This window comes from Pezoporus occidentalis, unplaced genomic scaffold (genome assembly GCF_034315485.1).
Source record: "Pezoporus occidentalis ecotype Australia unplaced genomic scaffold, CSIRO_AGI_Poc_V1 ctg165, whole genome shotgun sequence".
Classification (NCBI taxonomy): domain Eukaryota; kingdom Metazoa; phylum Chordata; class Aves; order Psittaciformes; family Psittacidae; genus Pezoporus; species Pezoporus occidentalis.
The window spans coordinates 1,240,230-1,257,788 of NW_026913477.1; the positions used below are offsets into that span (position 1 = coordinate 1,240,230).

Here is a 17,559-nt window from a genome sequence, read left to right on the forward strand (position 1 = left end):
TAATTTAAGTCAATTCTGTCTTCAACATACCAGCCAAATCCATTAGTTCTCAAATAATAATAAAAAATAAATTTAAAAAAAAAAAAAAACACATGTGAAACAACTCTGGGCTCAAATTTTATATGTATTTGTGCAGTGAGATGAAAGGACCAGCATTTCTTTAAACAAACATGAACATCTGGTTAGACTATACACTGAGGTGCCCTTGAATAAAGCTGTTTCAAGCTATTCACACATCTGATAGCAGAACTCCAGTTCTTGATATCACTAAAAATCTAAAGGCAGCTACTAGGTAAGCACAGATGGACTCTGGGCTGGCTCAAATGCATCCGACTGCGTGCAAAGTCATGGTCAACAAACATTCTTTAGGTCAGAGAACTACATACACAGGTTTCTATTTTGGTTACCCAAGAGACTCGACTGGTATCTCCAAGGCTCACAGCCACTCAGGTATTCCATATGCTATTCTACAGGCTTAAGGAGAAGAATTTATAGCCAACACACACAGCAGACTTGCAACAGTCAAAGGCAAAAAGCTCCTGGCCTAAAACTAGTGCACAAAACTTGGTATAGCAGAATCTCTTTCCATTTCTTCCTCCACTTCCAGCAGATACTGTCTTCTACTGAAAAGTAACAGAAATTACAAACACTTTTCCCTAGCACGTGTACCCAAGGACATGAAAGTACATTCTACACATAAACTTATTTAGGCGCAAAACTTCTCTGGGAGGCAGCACTTGGTTTCCTTACCCTTGCCTAAGGTGCCTGCAATGTAACAGAAGAGAAGGAAAGATTTTATTTTTGTTATTCCCCCACATCACTTTCAGCATGCTGGGCAACTCAAACATCACTTCATCTCTGGATGATTTTCTACCATCTGTAAAATGGGAATAACTATAATGCAAACATTAGAGACAAAAAGCTCTTGTATTAAACATCATGGTAGCAGCTGCTAACTGAACACAGCAGTCCCATGAGACTTTAAGAATCACCCTGCCAAGGTAACAAAGCACAATTAGAGCACTGAAAGTCCAAAAAAAAAATACTACCATCATGTTTCAAGGCCTCTACTGCACAGCCCTAACAAGTGTTTCAACTATGCACATGGTTACTGGATGCCTAAACAGCACTATGTCCCCAGACACAAATGAGTGACACAGAAAACATCGTATTTTAAACATTAGCAAGGAATTTGGGCACTTGAGGCTTTCCCTTTTGCCCTGTCTCAGGCCTTTTCACTGGAAGGGCAGTGGAATCCCTGGGGCATTGCCCCGACATGTACCATTTTCCCTTATGACTCCTGCCCTCGAGGGATTGGTAGGTCAGGTTTGCAGTCACGGGCTGAGGTAGGTTCCTATCCTCCCACTTCATTACAGCAACAGGAATGAGATAGCTGGATACAGAAGGCTCGTGCCAGGTACTGCTATTGCTTCCAGTTTCTTTATTAAAAAACACTGAACAACGCTTACAGCTGCCTGGATCAAATAGTTTCCTACTTAATAACTATTTAATTTCCCATCTGGAATAACAGATGCAGAAATCTCAGTAGATACCTTTTTAAAGCAATACTGACCTCTCAAAGATGCAAATCAACTGCACCTTTTACACTGACGTGTCAAATAAAGGTGACTGGGAGTGAGTTTCCATACGTTACAGGTAGCACAACAGATCTATAGTTCTGCGAATCTCAGATGTGGAGGAGGTTTAAAACAAGCCAAGCTAACAGAAATACCCTCACACTCCCTCTGTTCCTGCCTCAAATGAGGAACCACACAAGGGCAGCAAGCAAGAAGGAACTGATGGCAGAGGCTGGTGGGCACAGGCAGCCTGGTTACCGGGTCTCAGGAAAGCAAAGCGACTAGGTCAGAAGCTTAATTTCAGTCTAAGTCTCTGTCTTCAGCAGCAGAGCACTGTTTGTTCTTATATCAGTATGTATTATAAGTGCTAATCATGCTTCTTGTAGGAAAGAATCAATCGGATTTGAAAGGGTTAGAGATTAAAAAGAGATAAAATGTACACTGCAGAGGTGACACCACAGCTCAGATCAATCTGATTTTCAGCTCATAGATAGGCAGTCATTCGTACCTTAGTGAGTTTAACAGTATAACAATCTCATACACGTCTATACGCCAACATTTGCGCTGCACCTCCCAAAAAGGGAAACCTCTGATGTTTCCTTTAGTATTTATAAAAACAAACTCTCCCAATTTAAATGCCAAAAATAAATCTTAACTCTCCTTTCTCTCATAATTTTCCATAGTGATCCCAGCATCTCTAACCTCATAATTTTACTGCTTGCCACTTTCACAGCTACATTCATGGCAAAAGCAAGTAAGCAATAAAAGAAGTTTCTGATACAACATGTCACAGGGACTAGCAACTTGAAACTGAGATGCATCTCAAACAGCAAGCAAGGTTCTTGTCATGGTTTGAGCGCAGCCAGCAACCCAGAACCACGCAGCTGCTGGTCCACTCCCACCCATTCCTCTCCCCGCTCCTGGAGGGATAGGGAGGAGAATCGAAAGAATGTTAACTCCTGTGGGCTGAGATAAGAACAGTCCAGCAACTGTTAGCTGCCATCAGTAACAATAATGATAAGGGAAATAACAAGGGAAGAGAATACAACTGCTCACCACCCGTCAACCGATACCCAGCCCGACCAAGCAGTGATCCAGCCCTTCTGGGTAACTGCCCCCAGTTCTACATCCTGGGCATGACGTGCTGTGGTATGGAATACCTCTTTGGCTAGTTTGGGTCAGGTGTCCTGTCTCTGCTTCCTCCCGACTTCCCGGCAGAGCATGAGGCTCAGAAAGTCCTTGGTCAGGGTAAACATTACTGAGAAACAACTAAAACCATCGGTGTTATCACCGTTGTTCCCAGGCTGAAAGTCAAAAACACAGCACTGCACCAGCTACTAAGAAGGAGAAAAATGACTCCTACTGCTGAACCCAGGACAGTTCTGAAAGTAGAAAAAGTTCTTTAAATTCAGCAGACAGAGATAGCAGAATGTATATTACTGCTCATACCTAGTGCAATATAAGAAGCCTTATTTATGTTCATTCAAATATACACAGCAGCCTGTAAAACCTGCCTTACACATGTATTCAGGTTATAAAAACCCAAGCACACTTCAGAACTGCTCTTGGTCAATGGCTGTTCCAAAGCTAAGCCATCACAGATTCCCCACAGCTCGAAAACCCCCTAAGTCACCTCTGAGAGCCCCTACACCACCAACAGATAACCCAAGCTGAGCAGACATCCATCCCCAGGATTATGGAACATGCCAAGCTTGAATGCTGTGTTCTGGGTATTTGCAGCTGTATTATTTATACTTTCATTTGAGTATTACACAAGACAGACCTTTCAAAAATATTTTCATTAACAAGATGGCAACCAAAACATGCCAGAACAACTTCCCCTGTCCCTCAGGACAGTCAGAGTAAGGACACGAACCTGGGACACAACACCTCAAAGTGAGCATACTAGAAATACTGAAATGAAGATCTCTTAAAATCTCCATTTAGGATCTTAAAGAAAACAAAGCAAAGACATCTCAATACATTAGGCTTTTTTCATTTTTAAAGGCCGTATTTTGGAATGGGAAAAAAAGCATTATCCAGTGAAAGGCCCAGAGCTGGAAGCTCTCTCAGGCATGAGGGTATGTCTACCAGAGGTTCAGATACTATTAATAACTCTTACATTCTGCAGCTACATGTAGAACAGATATCCAAACAGCTGACATGATGCCCACTGCAGAAGTGGAAGATTATAGATTTTTAAGAGAGGAAATGACATTTCTTTTATGCTTTTCTTATTTCCCCCATCCCTAAAAATCATACCTTTGTGATTTACTGCCATTTGGAACAATTTAATTGTGTTCATTTATTCTATTCATATACAGCTGCGGTTTTCCTTTTGGGAAAGGAGTCTAGCTTTAATATTTAAGTATCAGTTCAATATTTTGTTTTAATTATACATGAACTCATTTTAAACAAATGTAATAGCTAAAAATTTGAGTGTTTAAATAAGTTCAATATTTAAACCCTGTCAGGTTGAGGTCACTAAAAAAACCCCAAGCCTCTATTATTTCCTTTCCTGTTCTTCTCTATGCATCTCCCTTCCTCCCCACCAGCAAACCAGCTGTCAGCTGTCTCGCAAATAGGTCTGTCTAGCTGCAATGCTGCTTTCTGTTTAGAGGAAAGGAAACCAAGGCTGAGACTCCCATAATGAGGTGCATGGAATACTGGTGCTTCACAGCTTACTTGCTGGTAGCCCCCTGAGACCTGACTGAGCACAGGAGCCTGGCTCTTTGCTTCCCCCTGATTCAAACTGAACAGATGGAGAGCAGCCGTGAAGTCGTGAGCAGACACAACTGTTTGCAGGAGGGACTGTACATCCCTGCACCGATGACAGCTTAGAACAATGGTGCTTCTGACTCTCTTTGTTTACTGGAGCTGTGAATAACATCTTCTGGGAAAAGTAAGAGATCTGTGTGCACTGATTAGTGTTGCCAAGCTCTTGTTTGCTCTCTGTCTGCACATCATTTGCAGAAACTCAAAGCTGAAAGTCTCTTTTGCATCTCTCATCTCAGAATCTGGGAGGTCTCACAGCCATGCATTTCACATCAGGGCCTGAAGCGAGCTCTTCAGGCACATGCAATTGAAAACAAAAAGCAAACGGTAACTGTGAGTGCTCATCGTGAAGCTTTTCTGGTGCCCATTCCAGCAGGAGTACCAGACTTTCAAGAGTTAGGCTTCTCTACGATATCCCACTCCAGGCACAAATCCATGACTCACCTCTGAAGTATAAGCATCTCCACATATGTCACAGTTTTCATGGGCAAAGTGATGAGGCAACAATACAGGAAGTTTGAACTTCATAGAAGGGAGCAGAGGGAAATCCTGGCCTAGAGCAGTGACAACTAGCAGGAAAGGGAAGGTCTCCTGAAATACCTATAGCAGACTACAGTAAGTTGTCACATGACATGTAAAAGGCACAAAATATCACTAGCAGCCTTGGAGAAGCCTTGGGGATGTCTGCCTATGCTCCTCCACCCAAGGTTGGCATGCCCTCCAGAGCTCTAACACGCTGACAGGGTATTTCAACCCAGCAAATAAATACAGCAACAATAAATGGCATAAATTATTCACTAAGGGAATTATGTTATTAAGTCAATCTATAATCTGAAAAATCTTTTGCTTAAAAAAAGCAACAGTTTTTAATTGGTTTTATATTCCCTGCTATGATTATTCAAACCACTATATACAAAAGGCTTCAGGAAAGAAGTCACTTAATCAGATTAAAAGGAAATCACCTACCAGCTGGGAACCTAGCAGTTCTCACAACCTCCATTTGTTTGTATAATCTCCACCTGCAAAATACCTTTCTAGGATATTGCTAAAGCTGCAGTCCCAGCATTACTTCTTTGCTCAGAAGCTTATTATTTCTTAAAGCAGTTAAAAAGGACAACCTGCAGCTTTCAAAAAAGCTTTTTAATATTAAGAAATGCCTGTGAAACTTAAGTCAACATAACATTCACACAGACGCTTGAGGCAAACTGTTCTGTTCCCACCACAAACAGCAATCATTACTCTGTAGACATGACAGATTTCTTCTGGAGCATCTGGAAGTTACTGCCTGTAAAGATTCTGACTAGCATAATAAACTTAGCTCTCCCATTTTAATTATTTTGGCATCACATCTCAAGTGAGAAGCAGCCAAACGAATTTGTCTTGCTACAAGCTTGTGTCACTTCTGCAGCATTGCAAGATACTCCAAAACCTGTCTGTAACCCTCACATGCATTCCTGTTTATCTTCTCCAAACAGAAATACAGACACCTGAATCTAGAACTGAGGGCAGGCAAAGGACATGAGACAAACCTTTCAGTTCTGTTTTTCTCTCTTCCCTTCCATGAGGATTGTTTCTTCAGCAAACTTGAATTCTTGCAACTATGCTTTCAACTGGAATACCAGTTCATCACTTTCTGTTTGACATCTTAGATCCTCCTCCCCTCCTGACTTCTCTAACAGCTCTTGCCTGACAGTACACAGACAATCCCTGTGTATGGTCTTCATTTGCTGTCTGAAGTTCTCATCCTTAACTTTGTTCCCTTGCATTTCCAACCCTTGGCTTTCAATGAGCATTGTCCTACCAGCCTCTGAAGATGCCTCCCTAGCCAAACCTCTGTTCTCTTTAAAGCAACTTCAATTTCGTTGATAATGCCCTCTGGACTTTCTGCCCCACTTTTGACTGCCTCGGTTTTAGCGATTCCTTTGCACTACCTGAAGACTACACCATACCCTCTGACTGCTCCAGTCCAAGTCCTCTTCAACTCAGCTCTCTTTAGATTCTATCCCTTAAACAATATATATTCTATTATATGATATTACGTACACGCTAGTCAACTGCATAATTGCCCTTTTACTTAACAGTGATCACAACTGTGGCTAATTGTAGCACTAATCACAAATCTACATATTGGCTGGAAAAACGCCGCTCTACGTAAGTCAGCAAAGACACCAATGCCCTGATTTTCATGGTTTATTGCCCTAGAAGCCCAAATCCGTCTTTATCATCAGTGTCAGTGCTTTCCATGCACTGCTTCACACGGTCTTACATAACTGTCTGCACAATTTCCCTTCCCCTTTTACAGATGCTCACCAGCTTAGACATCTTCATATCAGCCAGCAAAAGCTAAGACTACAACATCCATCCAGAACACTGCTGCAGAGATCCTGCCCACAGGGTGTCATTCAGGCACCCCACCTACCACCCCCCACTCTAGCTCTCATCTACCACTAAGTCTTCCTGCTTTTGGACTTCCTGCTGCTCATACTGCAGCGCAGCTGCCCACAAATAACCAATTACTTTCTCCTTCCCAATCTTTGAACTACAGTATCACCACACCACAGATACTGTCAGCCTACCGAGCAACATGGTCTCACTGTTTCTTCATGCATTTGTCTGGCTGCATCCACCCACTATCTGATCTCCTACTTAACAATACAAATAGTTAAAGTTCAGAAGTTCCCTTCACAACATATAACATTTTGGTGAAGCTCCAAGCAATCAAACAATGGTCCTTCATATCTAAAGTCTCCTTTCAGAAAGGGAATCAAATTATCAATTTTGCTTTACGTGCTGAAATCACAGAAACAGAAAACGCATTTCACATACAATGTAATGGAAAAAGAAAAGGCAAAAAAAGGAAATCAATAGTTTGCTCCACACAGCAACCTAAAAATCAGCATGAATGACAAAGAATATTGAAGGTGAAAACCAACTATGTGGCCATGTACTCACAAAGAAGCTATAATTTTATGTTCATTTTTCTCCTTTATCTTATACTCAACGTATACCAACTCAATCAAATGAAAAGAGAAAAAAAAACAGTTATTCACTAGTGGGTTTATTTAGCAATAGATAGTCTACCATATTAAAGCATTTTCCAACCAGTACTCAACCTGAATTGATACTGTCAACAGCTGCCAATAACACAAGATAATCTGCAAGGAAAGCAGATAAAAAACAAAACAAGCACCCAACTAAAATATAACTAAAGGTAAACTACCAGCTGATTGATGCCATAACCACAGGCACGTTACTTCTACAGATGGGTACTTATGATACAGGAAATGAAAAGCCAGGTGGTGTTGCCTGGTATCAGTGGATCAGGGTTGCTTAGTTATACAGATGATGGATCTCACAGGGGTTCCCTCGCCAGTAATACCTGTTCTTCAAATTGCAACACCATTGCCCTTAGCAGAGTTTAGACCAAGCTCCAGTGTAGCCAAATCCCAATATCCGTGACTGCTCTCACAGGGCAAACAGGGCTTAGAGCACAATAACCAAACTGCTGTGGGCTAGTTCAATTTAACAACATCCATTTATACTTTCTAGCCCAGCAGAAGAATTCAACCTAGCATCTGGTGATTTCCAGAGTAACACCTTCTAGCCTGGGATGTGACATCTAATGCTTTATAAAAGATGGACCAGTAACTTTTCTCCTCTGTTCTCAAGAAATGCAGAAATTAAACTTAAAACTGGCTACACCAATTGAAGTCAGTAATTTCTACTTGCACCTGCACTGCTAGAAGTGTTGGCTAAAGACATTGAGGACAGCAGGATCAATGGAAGCCCTTACACTTGTATGTACAGAACACAACTGGGGGGGGGGGGGGGGGGGATAAGAAAGTTAACATGCAAGTTTAAAAGTTACCTGCCCACATACACAAGGCTCTAGCAGACTAACACCGCTATACAACACTGCCTCTAACCTACTTGTCTGCCAAAAGTCCTCCCAAACATGCAGCTTACTTGAGAAAGGCAGTCTCATGAAGTCATTCCCTTTAAGGGGAGAGAGCTGCATGGACGAGAAGTCACTTCAGGCTCTAATATAAATGAAAAATTATCCAGCTCAACTGGCTATCCTAGAAGGAGATACTTCAAATAACCATTAGGGTATCTTGTTACTATTAGTGGGTTTCAAAAGCAGATATAAACCTAAACTAACTCCCACTCTCTTCCACTGCTAGAATAATCAGACATTTTCTACCCAGGAACGCTCTTCCCAGCTAACCCTATATATATATATATATGATCACACATATGGCTGGAATGACTTTTTGGAAGATGCCCTTCCAACAAAAATAAATAAATAAATAAATAAATAAATAATCCAGACTTAAAAGTCACCACAAACCACATCCAGAATTAAGAAAATCCCTTAGCATGAGCAGAGATTTTATATTAGAGCAATGCTGAAGTCATTATCACCTTTGTGATATTTCAAGCAGATCAACCTTTTATTTTTCTTTTTTAATGAAAGAAAACAGAAGGACACTTTTTAAACTGTTTGAATCATCAAGAGAATGTTATAGTGAGAAAATTAATCCTGCAACATCTGGTAAGCAAACCATACTGCTTATGACTGAGTTTTTTTTCAGAAAAGAACAAGTATGCAAACTTGTTGCATACCAAAAAGCAGGCATGTAAAATGCTTGATTGCATGAGCACTAAGTCCAGAATCAAAAGTAAAAATATTTTTCTGTGACTTACCAGAATCCCTCTTTGACACGAGCTTCAAATCCATGCTGACTACAGTACAGATCACAAGAACCAAGAGAAAAAGAGGCTTCATCTTTCACTTCCAGTGACAGCTGAAACACAAACATAGTAGGAAGTCTGAATCACAGCTCTTCATCAGAACAAAGCAGCAGCTACAGTTAAACATTTCTCAAAGAACCATTATGGGACAATGGCTTAATCTAGAACATCGGGGTTCATTTTTATGTAGAGGTAGGAAACCATAATGGTTCAAAGTGACCTTTTATCTCCATCACACAAAGGGATTGGCATTTTTAAGATTACATTTCAAAAATAGTATTTTTGCTTAAAAAACCCACACCACTTAATTGCTTCTTTGAAATAGCGTGGGTCGAACCTGGCAGATAGTTGCATACTATTTAGGGAGACCTTGATGGTCATGATAAGTTTTGCCTCATACAAAGAGGCCACACACTTAAACATCACATTTTTCACGAACAGGTAAAAGAGTAGGTTACTCAAGCAACTTCTCTTAGCAAACTTATTGTCCAACTGGTGACCTTGTAAAAGTTCCTACAATTAATTAATGCTATTCCAGATTTCTCCTATAAAATGAAGACAGGCAAACAAACTTCAGAAATCAACGAATGCAGGTCTCTGGCTTTGTATTATAAAGATAAAATTAGTCTCTACTGCGAACTTCACTACTTTATAAAATATACATTAAAAAAAGGAAAAATCTAGTTTAAAACTATAATTTTAATTTTACATAATTATTGGAACTGATTGTGTTTTCATTTACAAGTACGAAGTCATTCAAGAAAACATAGCAAGAGCAAGCTAAGGCTTCTTGCCTACACTTAAAAACAGGTAGAAAGAATCCAAACTCAGCAAAGACCATATATAGATACATAAATGAGAGAGATATGCTTAATTGCAAGCTGGAGTCCTCAACTATGTTTAGCTTGAAGTCACAGGCCTTTTAGTAGCTTGATCTAGTTAAGACTCCAGGAATTCATCTCTGTATCAGACATAGACTTTAGATCAGGACCCTTATTCTCAGATAAAGAGGGCAGTCACCTAAATCAGAGTGAAATTATTTGCGCCGAAAGATGCAGCAAACATCTTATAGCAGTTTCTTTTACACAGAAATGCACAAAACAACCTGCATTAGTAGTCAAAACAAAGGCCAACAGAACAGAATCATTCCTTAAATGCTGCACCACATACACGTGCCCAGAGGCCCCCTCAACTTTGGGACCAGCCCAGGCTCTTACAGCTCTGAACATTTGCTCGATGTGATAAAATAGAAAGAGGGTGCAATGTCCTGCAGCTCCCTTAAAATTATTCAGTTAAATTTAAGTTTATTACACAAATATTCTTCCTTTGTAATTTACTTCCAGACTATTGCTCTGTGGAGAAACCGTAAGGAGCTCTAGATAATCTTCCACACAGTGGCAACTGTGCTGCTATGCAGTTATTTCAAAGTTACCACTTCCAACCGAAGTCGTCGTCCTCGTGTCCCGTCCCCCCCACCGGACCATACTACAAGCTATAAATAGGCAGTGGATTTTCCAACCCTGAATTCTATGTTCCCATGGGCATTTCATGCCTATTGATTCCCCACAGTTACAATGCTAAAGGAGTTTTCAAGGAATAATAAAAGCTGAAGGCTGTCTGACAGCAGTTAATGGCAGAATTAATATTCATTGTTCCTTAACCTCTCCTTAGAGTACCAAAATCCTGAAACAAGCCAGGCCATCTTGACAAGAGAGCTTAAAAGTAATTGAACTAAATCTTGTGACAGATAATTGTAATGATGATGTTATGCTAGAATGATTTTCAAGTGTAGCTTTGCAAATTACTTTCTCCACTTTCTTCCCTTCGGTTATTACAGCTGAAGTACGCAACTCCTGGGTCTTTTTTCATGCGAGTCCCTCCATCCCCACCCCAAAAGAGCTATACTGCATTAAATACACGTAAAATTACATTCAAGTGCTGCCAGCCAATATTAATGCTAGAAAGAGAGGAAAATTCTTGGTCCTGTCAGCACTGATAGGAGTTTTGGTTTTTGAAGCCCTGGCCTCACCAAGGCAGTCAGTCTCTGTACCGGCAAACATCGGGAAAATACAACAAGAAAAGGGCAAGAGACTACTTCACCACCCAGTCATTCATAGCCTAGCCCAGAGTCTCAGCTTGTCACATCTGACACAACACCATTGAAACCACCATAAAAATAAACAACAGTTTGAGGTGTCATCTTAACTGTCCCAGACATCCAACCAGGAGAAGGTAGGATCAGTCACACCACTGTGACCAGGGGTCAGGTGGTTGCTGTCCTGAGACACCACCCAGCTATAAGCAACCAGAATGTTCAAACTGCCATATCACAGATGATTGTTTTTAAACACAGAATTTGACAACGAGAGAAAGGCACAGTGCAAGATTTATTTCTCCCAGAAGAATGTGAAGCAGACAGAAGAGGAAAGCTTATGTGCCTAGGACAAAGTTGCTAAGTTCGCTCAGGAGGAGTTTTCTGGTGCTAAGCCTGCCAAGGCTCCCAGCACATCTCCCAGCAGGACCAGGCTCTCAACTCCCTCCTCCGGGCCATTCGCTCACCTATCAGGCAGTGGGATGGACGAGACTTGAGTCAACCCTGTGCTAGACCTACCAGCACTTCTGGAACTGAGCGTCTGTGATCTGATGAAGAACATGAACAAAACTATGCTAGCTTGAAGAGACATGAGACAGGATAAACCAGTTGGAATTCAGTATCATTTTTTAACAATCAAGGCATTCGCCTCCAAGCAGGGTTGACTAACTTTTCCTCAGAGGCACTGAGCTGCATTCCCCTGAGGAGCTGCTTACTCCAATGCTGCCAACTCCAAGCAGCTGTGAGTAGGGGCGCACAGCTGTAACAAGAAAATAGTACTATACTACATACAGCTCACAGGAGGGGGACCAAGTTTAGGACTATTCCCGGAAGAATGAAGGAGACATCTTACTTAATAAGTATATAGACATACAAATTACAGTTAACTTGCCCAAGATCACCAAGTAGATGGAAGAGAGACACAGAATAAAGTGCTTGAGAATGCTGAAAGAATCACTAAGCAAGTTAATCCAGCCCTTGCTGTGACCTGCCAGGCTGCATTTGTATTGAGGTAAACAAAGGGAGGTTGCTACCATCAGAGGGACAAATACAGGAAAAACAAGGTGTGACAACTTTACCCTCCATCATTCCACTGCTAACAAGGCCAACCCTTCCCTCCGCACACTGCTTGATGCTACAAACCACAGAATTCAGGCAGCTTTCCCAGTCTGCTGTAAGCATGCAGCGATTACAAGCAGACCAGGCTGTGATGCAGCACAAATTCTGTTTTTCCAACACAAACCCTGACTCTCAGATACTGCCTAATGCCCTTGCACCTGTGTTGACAAACTTGGCTCTGTCTTCTGAGTCCTCAGAAAACAGGCTTTGGGAAATGGTGTCCAATTTTGTTCATGTACTGCTTACTGTCCTTCTAGCACCCACTTCAGTTCATATAGCTTCCCTGACTCAAAAGTATTTCAAGTGACATCGTGAGAAGGAGGCACTACGGAAACAAGGAAACTGGAGCATTAATATTCTACATAAAACCCAGCACTGACATTCCCAAATTCCTCCTTTAAACATAATTTAGTTTTGCTGTAATTTCTACTACAAGCTTTGTTTATATCGTGCTCCTGTATACGAGAAAGCAAGAAATGAGAAGTGGTGCATGCGTGCACTGAGGCATACGTCTGTGCAGTACAAGATCTGCTGACACACCACGAGGCTCTTTAGGCTCTGGTTTCTCCACAGAAGCTGCAATGCAGAAGGTGCTCATTAAAAACAGCAGCCGCCTCTTTAGTGGTTTCCGATTGTCAGGTTTTGGTGCTCAGAAGTCTCACAAAAATAAATTACAGTTTTTACCCTATACATGAAGGATGAAATGGCAACAGTAATTCTTTCATTGTCTTTACAGTCTGTTAGATGGGGACTTCTGCTCATTTCTTTTCAAACCATTTCCTCACTCCACTTTTCAAGGCTTTCAATTGTGACATGAACTTTTCTCTTGGGTCTTTTCTTCTGCCAACACACTGCACTTGGAATTGTTTATTACTGAAAGAATTTTCAGTCTATCCAACATTCTGGATGGAAGCAATCCACAATGGGCACCAGCCCTTTTTTGTAAATACCTTAAATACAAACAAAAACTATGTAAGAGCAGAGAAGCATGCCAGTCCAAATAGCATTATCTTCAGCTCTACTTGATATGGGTCATGCAGTGTTCCTCGCTGTTCCTCAATGAGCATCACAGAATATTTCATTTTGCCTAATTCACTGTACATCTTCACCAGCCACTTAAGTTGTCATAATACACAATGAACATTAATTCTACAAGGCAGTGTGCATTCAGCATTTGTCTGGCTGGATTTGAGCCTCCACTGGGCTCAGGTCCTTAACCAAGTTCACATCTGGCTCATTCTCCTTGTTGATCTGAAATGCCATGTGAAATGTAAAAGTGAGGTAAACACAGAGGGAACCTGGCAGTGCTGGCATTGTGCAAACTGAGAGTAACCACCAACAATGAGACAACATCTAAAATGTCTGGGATTATTATTGGTTTAACAGTACTAGCTACGTGACAGCAACACAACAAGGAAAGACCAAGGTATTGTCCTGAGGAAGGAAAAGAAACCATAACTAAATATACAGAGCACCTGACATGGTCACAACACCAATCGCAGTGATTCCTCTAAAAGCTGCACGTCTGGGTGTGAAAGAAAAGGAACAAACTGCAAAACTCACAGACCTTTCGTGATATGAAGGGAGTAAATTCAGAAACTTATCTGTTATTTCAGAAGAAAAGAACACCACAAGCACCACCCCATAGGTGTCAATACTGAGATTTTGCTTGAAAGATTGTAAAGGTTTCAATTAAAAAGTTTATTATTTTCCAAATAGCAATCATGGAAGATACCAGGAGCAGCATCTCAAACCTTCAAAAGGCATCTTACAGTGTAACACCAAAAAAAAAAAAAAAAAGTGGGCTTAAGTGGTAGACACAGAAGAAAAATACTGTGATGGCATCCAAACAATAACTTCTCCCATTAGCATTTCTGGCTGCAAAGAGAAGAAGTTACTTTAGTCATGATAAAGCGGTAATCAGACTCAAGACTGAGTAAACTGCTAGTTTGCCCTGTAGAGAGAAAACTCTGCAAGCATTAATGCAAGCACCTTTGCCTGCAAGAACTTTCCAATCCAACAGTGCCTAAACCAGTGCTCACACAAAAAGTGAAGAGCAGGGAAATGGAAAAATCTCCTGAAATATTCCAAATAGAGATAAAATTCCAATATCTATGGACTGAAAGTGCTAATGAGAGGTGTTACTGATAAGCATACAATACAGGCACTCATCTAAATCTCTACTAAGAAAATGCAACAAAAACTCTGAGCAGCCCATCTTAACAGATCCATGAACCAAAAGAATTAGAACCACTCAGCACCAATTAGCAGATCAAGTACTATCAGCTCACACCACACACTGACCTCGATTCCCTAAAGCAACTTGCACAGAATTCAAGTTCGTTATATCTTCAAATTGGATTTTAAATCCCTGAATCATATTCCTCTCTTGTTGCAGCAACTCCTGCACTTGGAAGCAGAAAGCAACTGCAAGGAGGAACAACAAAGAAGCAGGGAAGTTAAAATTTATTTTTTAAGCCTCATGCCCAGCTGCGCCATCAATGATGCACTGATTCAGCACTACCCGGGGTTCTACAGAGAGCTATTGTTCCAGCCTGAACTTTGCAATATTCTAACTACACATCCTAGGATATATGGATATGCTTGTCCAGTATCACAGGTTTTAAATTTGAGTAGCCCAGGCTTTTTACAGACACTCAAAGTGAAATACATGTTGTGGGAGGAGGATTACAGCTGTACTTCAAGACCTCATGGTTTACGAGGTCAACACGATGGGTCTATTAATTTACAGCCTTTTTGTCTCCCTAGAGTAGAGGCTATTAATATTCTACATATATTTACTCCTGCAGATTGTGGTTTAATCAATACATGACTTCAGGCAACATGAAGTACCATAGGCAATGTAAAGACTGTCAGATCCAAGGAGTTCAGGTTTAGAGTGGGGCTTAGCCTCTTAGCACTTTGCAGAAGCACTTAAAGATTATAAAAAAAGCCAGCTGGGAGATGAGAAGAAAACATGAAGACAGTCTACACTTGGAAAGCTAAACGTGTACACTTGTACTGGGGAGAGTGATTTTAAGAATCGGCTTAAATCAGCCTAAGTCCCAGAACTGATGCAGTGAGAGCAAGACAGTTGCCAAAGCAGAGTAAGCCACAGCAGTAACTACAGCCACCAGAGAGGAAAGAGAAGCCCCAGGCACACATGACCAGCACGCTTCCTAAATCAAGAAGGCCACCGAGCACTGTCCCAGGAGGGCAGGCAGCTTCTGGGCTGAGATGAACTCAGGGGCTACTCTCCCAAACCCACCACAGCCAGCGCACCCTGGCTGTGGAGAAGCTCTGCTCAGGGTGAAAGGACTCTGGATCCTGCTTGCTGTTCAGCACTCCTGGGCAGAAAGGCAAGTTGCTGATGAGAACTCTTCAGCTTCAGAGTCACTGATAAACCCTGTAAATTACAGAAAAAAAACGCGGCTTCATCCGAGTCCAGCTCTTTAGTCGCCAACACCCAGAGCAAACACCACTGCTGAGGTCATGGCCTTTTTCTAGTGCTTTAGATGACCTTGTAAGTGATCAGAAGTCTCCCCTACAGAGCCTCAACCACAAAAGGAGAAAGCATTTCAGATTAAAAGAGACGTGAAGGCAATTCTCACCCACAGCAATTTCAAAACTCCCCACTCTTAAACCAATAAGAAAGTAAGTTCAATTCGCACCAGCCTATCCAAGAGATTTATTAAGCCAAAAGATAGATACTTTGCTTCTTTCATACTCATACCAACCTTGCTTCCCAAGCAGCTTTTGTAGAAAAGCTATTAAAAATGAAGAGACAGTTCAAAAAGAGTTCTCAGGCCTGAAAGATAGCGTATCCCTTCTTTTCCCCTCACAGTGCTTTCCTCATTCCCCTTATGTTCCTCAAGGCTTGTTACAAAGGTGCTCAGAACAAAACAGAACTAGAATTTAGACTGAGCTGCCATCTGCATGCTGAAATGTTCCCTGCTTTTATAGAGAAACTGCTTTTACAGCATCTTAAAACAGCCCTCCTTCCGGGAGCACATAGAAGATGGACTGCAGTTGTTACAAGTGTCAGCTGTATTGACTTTATATCTGCTCCTGTATGCGTTCATACCTCTGCAGTATTTACCCAATAACAATATTTGCACTATTCATGGCAAACCGAGTCCACATTCACTCCTGCATGTTAACGGAACAAGCACAGAGAACACAACTCCGCATGCGATGTCCTTAGAATTGCATTCCTTGATCTCATTCCCAGCCACATGCTTCCCTAACTAATACATAATGCTCAAAGAAGGCAGAATTAACAGAAAAAGATGACATACCAGCTGTTACAGTTCTTATAAAACACCCTTCCACAGTTTTCCACTTAGAAAACGTGGCTCCAGAGAAGCAAGACTGGGCACTTTGCTGTCAGCAAAGGCAGTTTGTTTTCAGTGTACTCAGCACCATCTCATACTACCTTAAAGTGATAAAGATATTCCTGATGAGAATTTTTTCCCCTTTCACAACCAGGGACTAGCCTTTATCGATATGTATTTTGCCAGATTTGCCTGGATGAAAAGAAGAATTTAATTAAGCAAGCGAACCCGTCAGAATTTGAGAATCATGAGAAACTGCTTCTAGAATATTACTTTCAGGAATTTTGTAGAAATCTTGTAAACAATGAGGTTTGTTCTGATCCAGGCCAAAAACCAAATTAAAATACATATTTTATGTGCCCTGGTACTGCTCTACCAAATAGACATCCTTGTTAGTTTTAGTGATACATAAAACAGTGCAAAGAGGGGTGGAAGAACAAGCCCTGCAGAACTTCCTAACATGCAGTCTTTCCCCCACCAGCTTTGTCACTGAACATAACACACCTCTCAGTCCTCCACTGAATCCAAAGGGCACTTACCTAGGTCAAGTACCAGATGCTGGAGGAAACCCAGACCATCAAAGCTAGCAAAAAGATTCTCATTATTTTCAGCAAGGGCAAGATCTCTTCCCTTTGTCTTCTTTTCAAGGCTGTTTAAAGGAAGATTTATTTTTAGTTGGACACCCTGAAAAGCAAACAGCCTCTTAAAATGGCTCTTTATTTTGTGATAGAGTTTAAATGTTCACTTCCCTTTCCAGCATGAAAGACCTCCTGATAAACAGCTCCGATTCAAATTGTTTGAGGAAGGCTTAGAAACAGAGAGCAGACACAGTTTCCCATACAGCCCTTTAAGGCTGTTTAATAGTTGTTCACGATTTAACGTCCCTTGATATTTTCAGCTTGAGCCT

At 41.2% G+C, this 17,559-nt stretch overlaps 1 protein-coding gene across 14 annotated transcripts in view; it reads right to left on the minus strand.

The window, feature by feature from the left end:
- Positions 1-17,559, minus strand: part of IL1RAPL2 (interleukin 1 receptor accessory protein like 2) — a 388,687-nt gene that overhangs the window by 345,392 nt on the left and 25,736 nt on the right. For 8 of the 14 annotated variants that reach the window (XM_062613304.1, XM_062613301.1, XM_062613311.1 and 5 more), the window contains one exon: positions 9,060-9,160. In XM_062613304.1, coding sequence (XP_062469288.1) covers positions 9,060-9,141 — 82 coding nt within the window. In that variant the 5' untranslated portion in view covers positions 9,142-9,160. Of the gene's footprint in view, positions 1-9,059; positions 9,161-13,002; positions 13,269-17,191; positions 17,302-17,559 lie in introns of those variants that run through there. The other 6 variants (XM_062613300.1, XM_062613303.1, XM_062613302.1 and 3 more) reach the window with 3 other exon arrangements.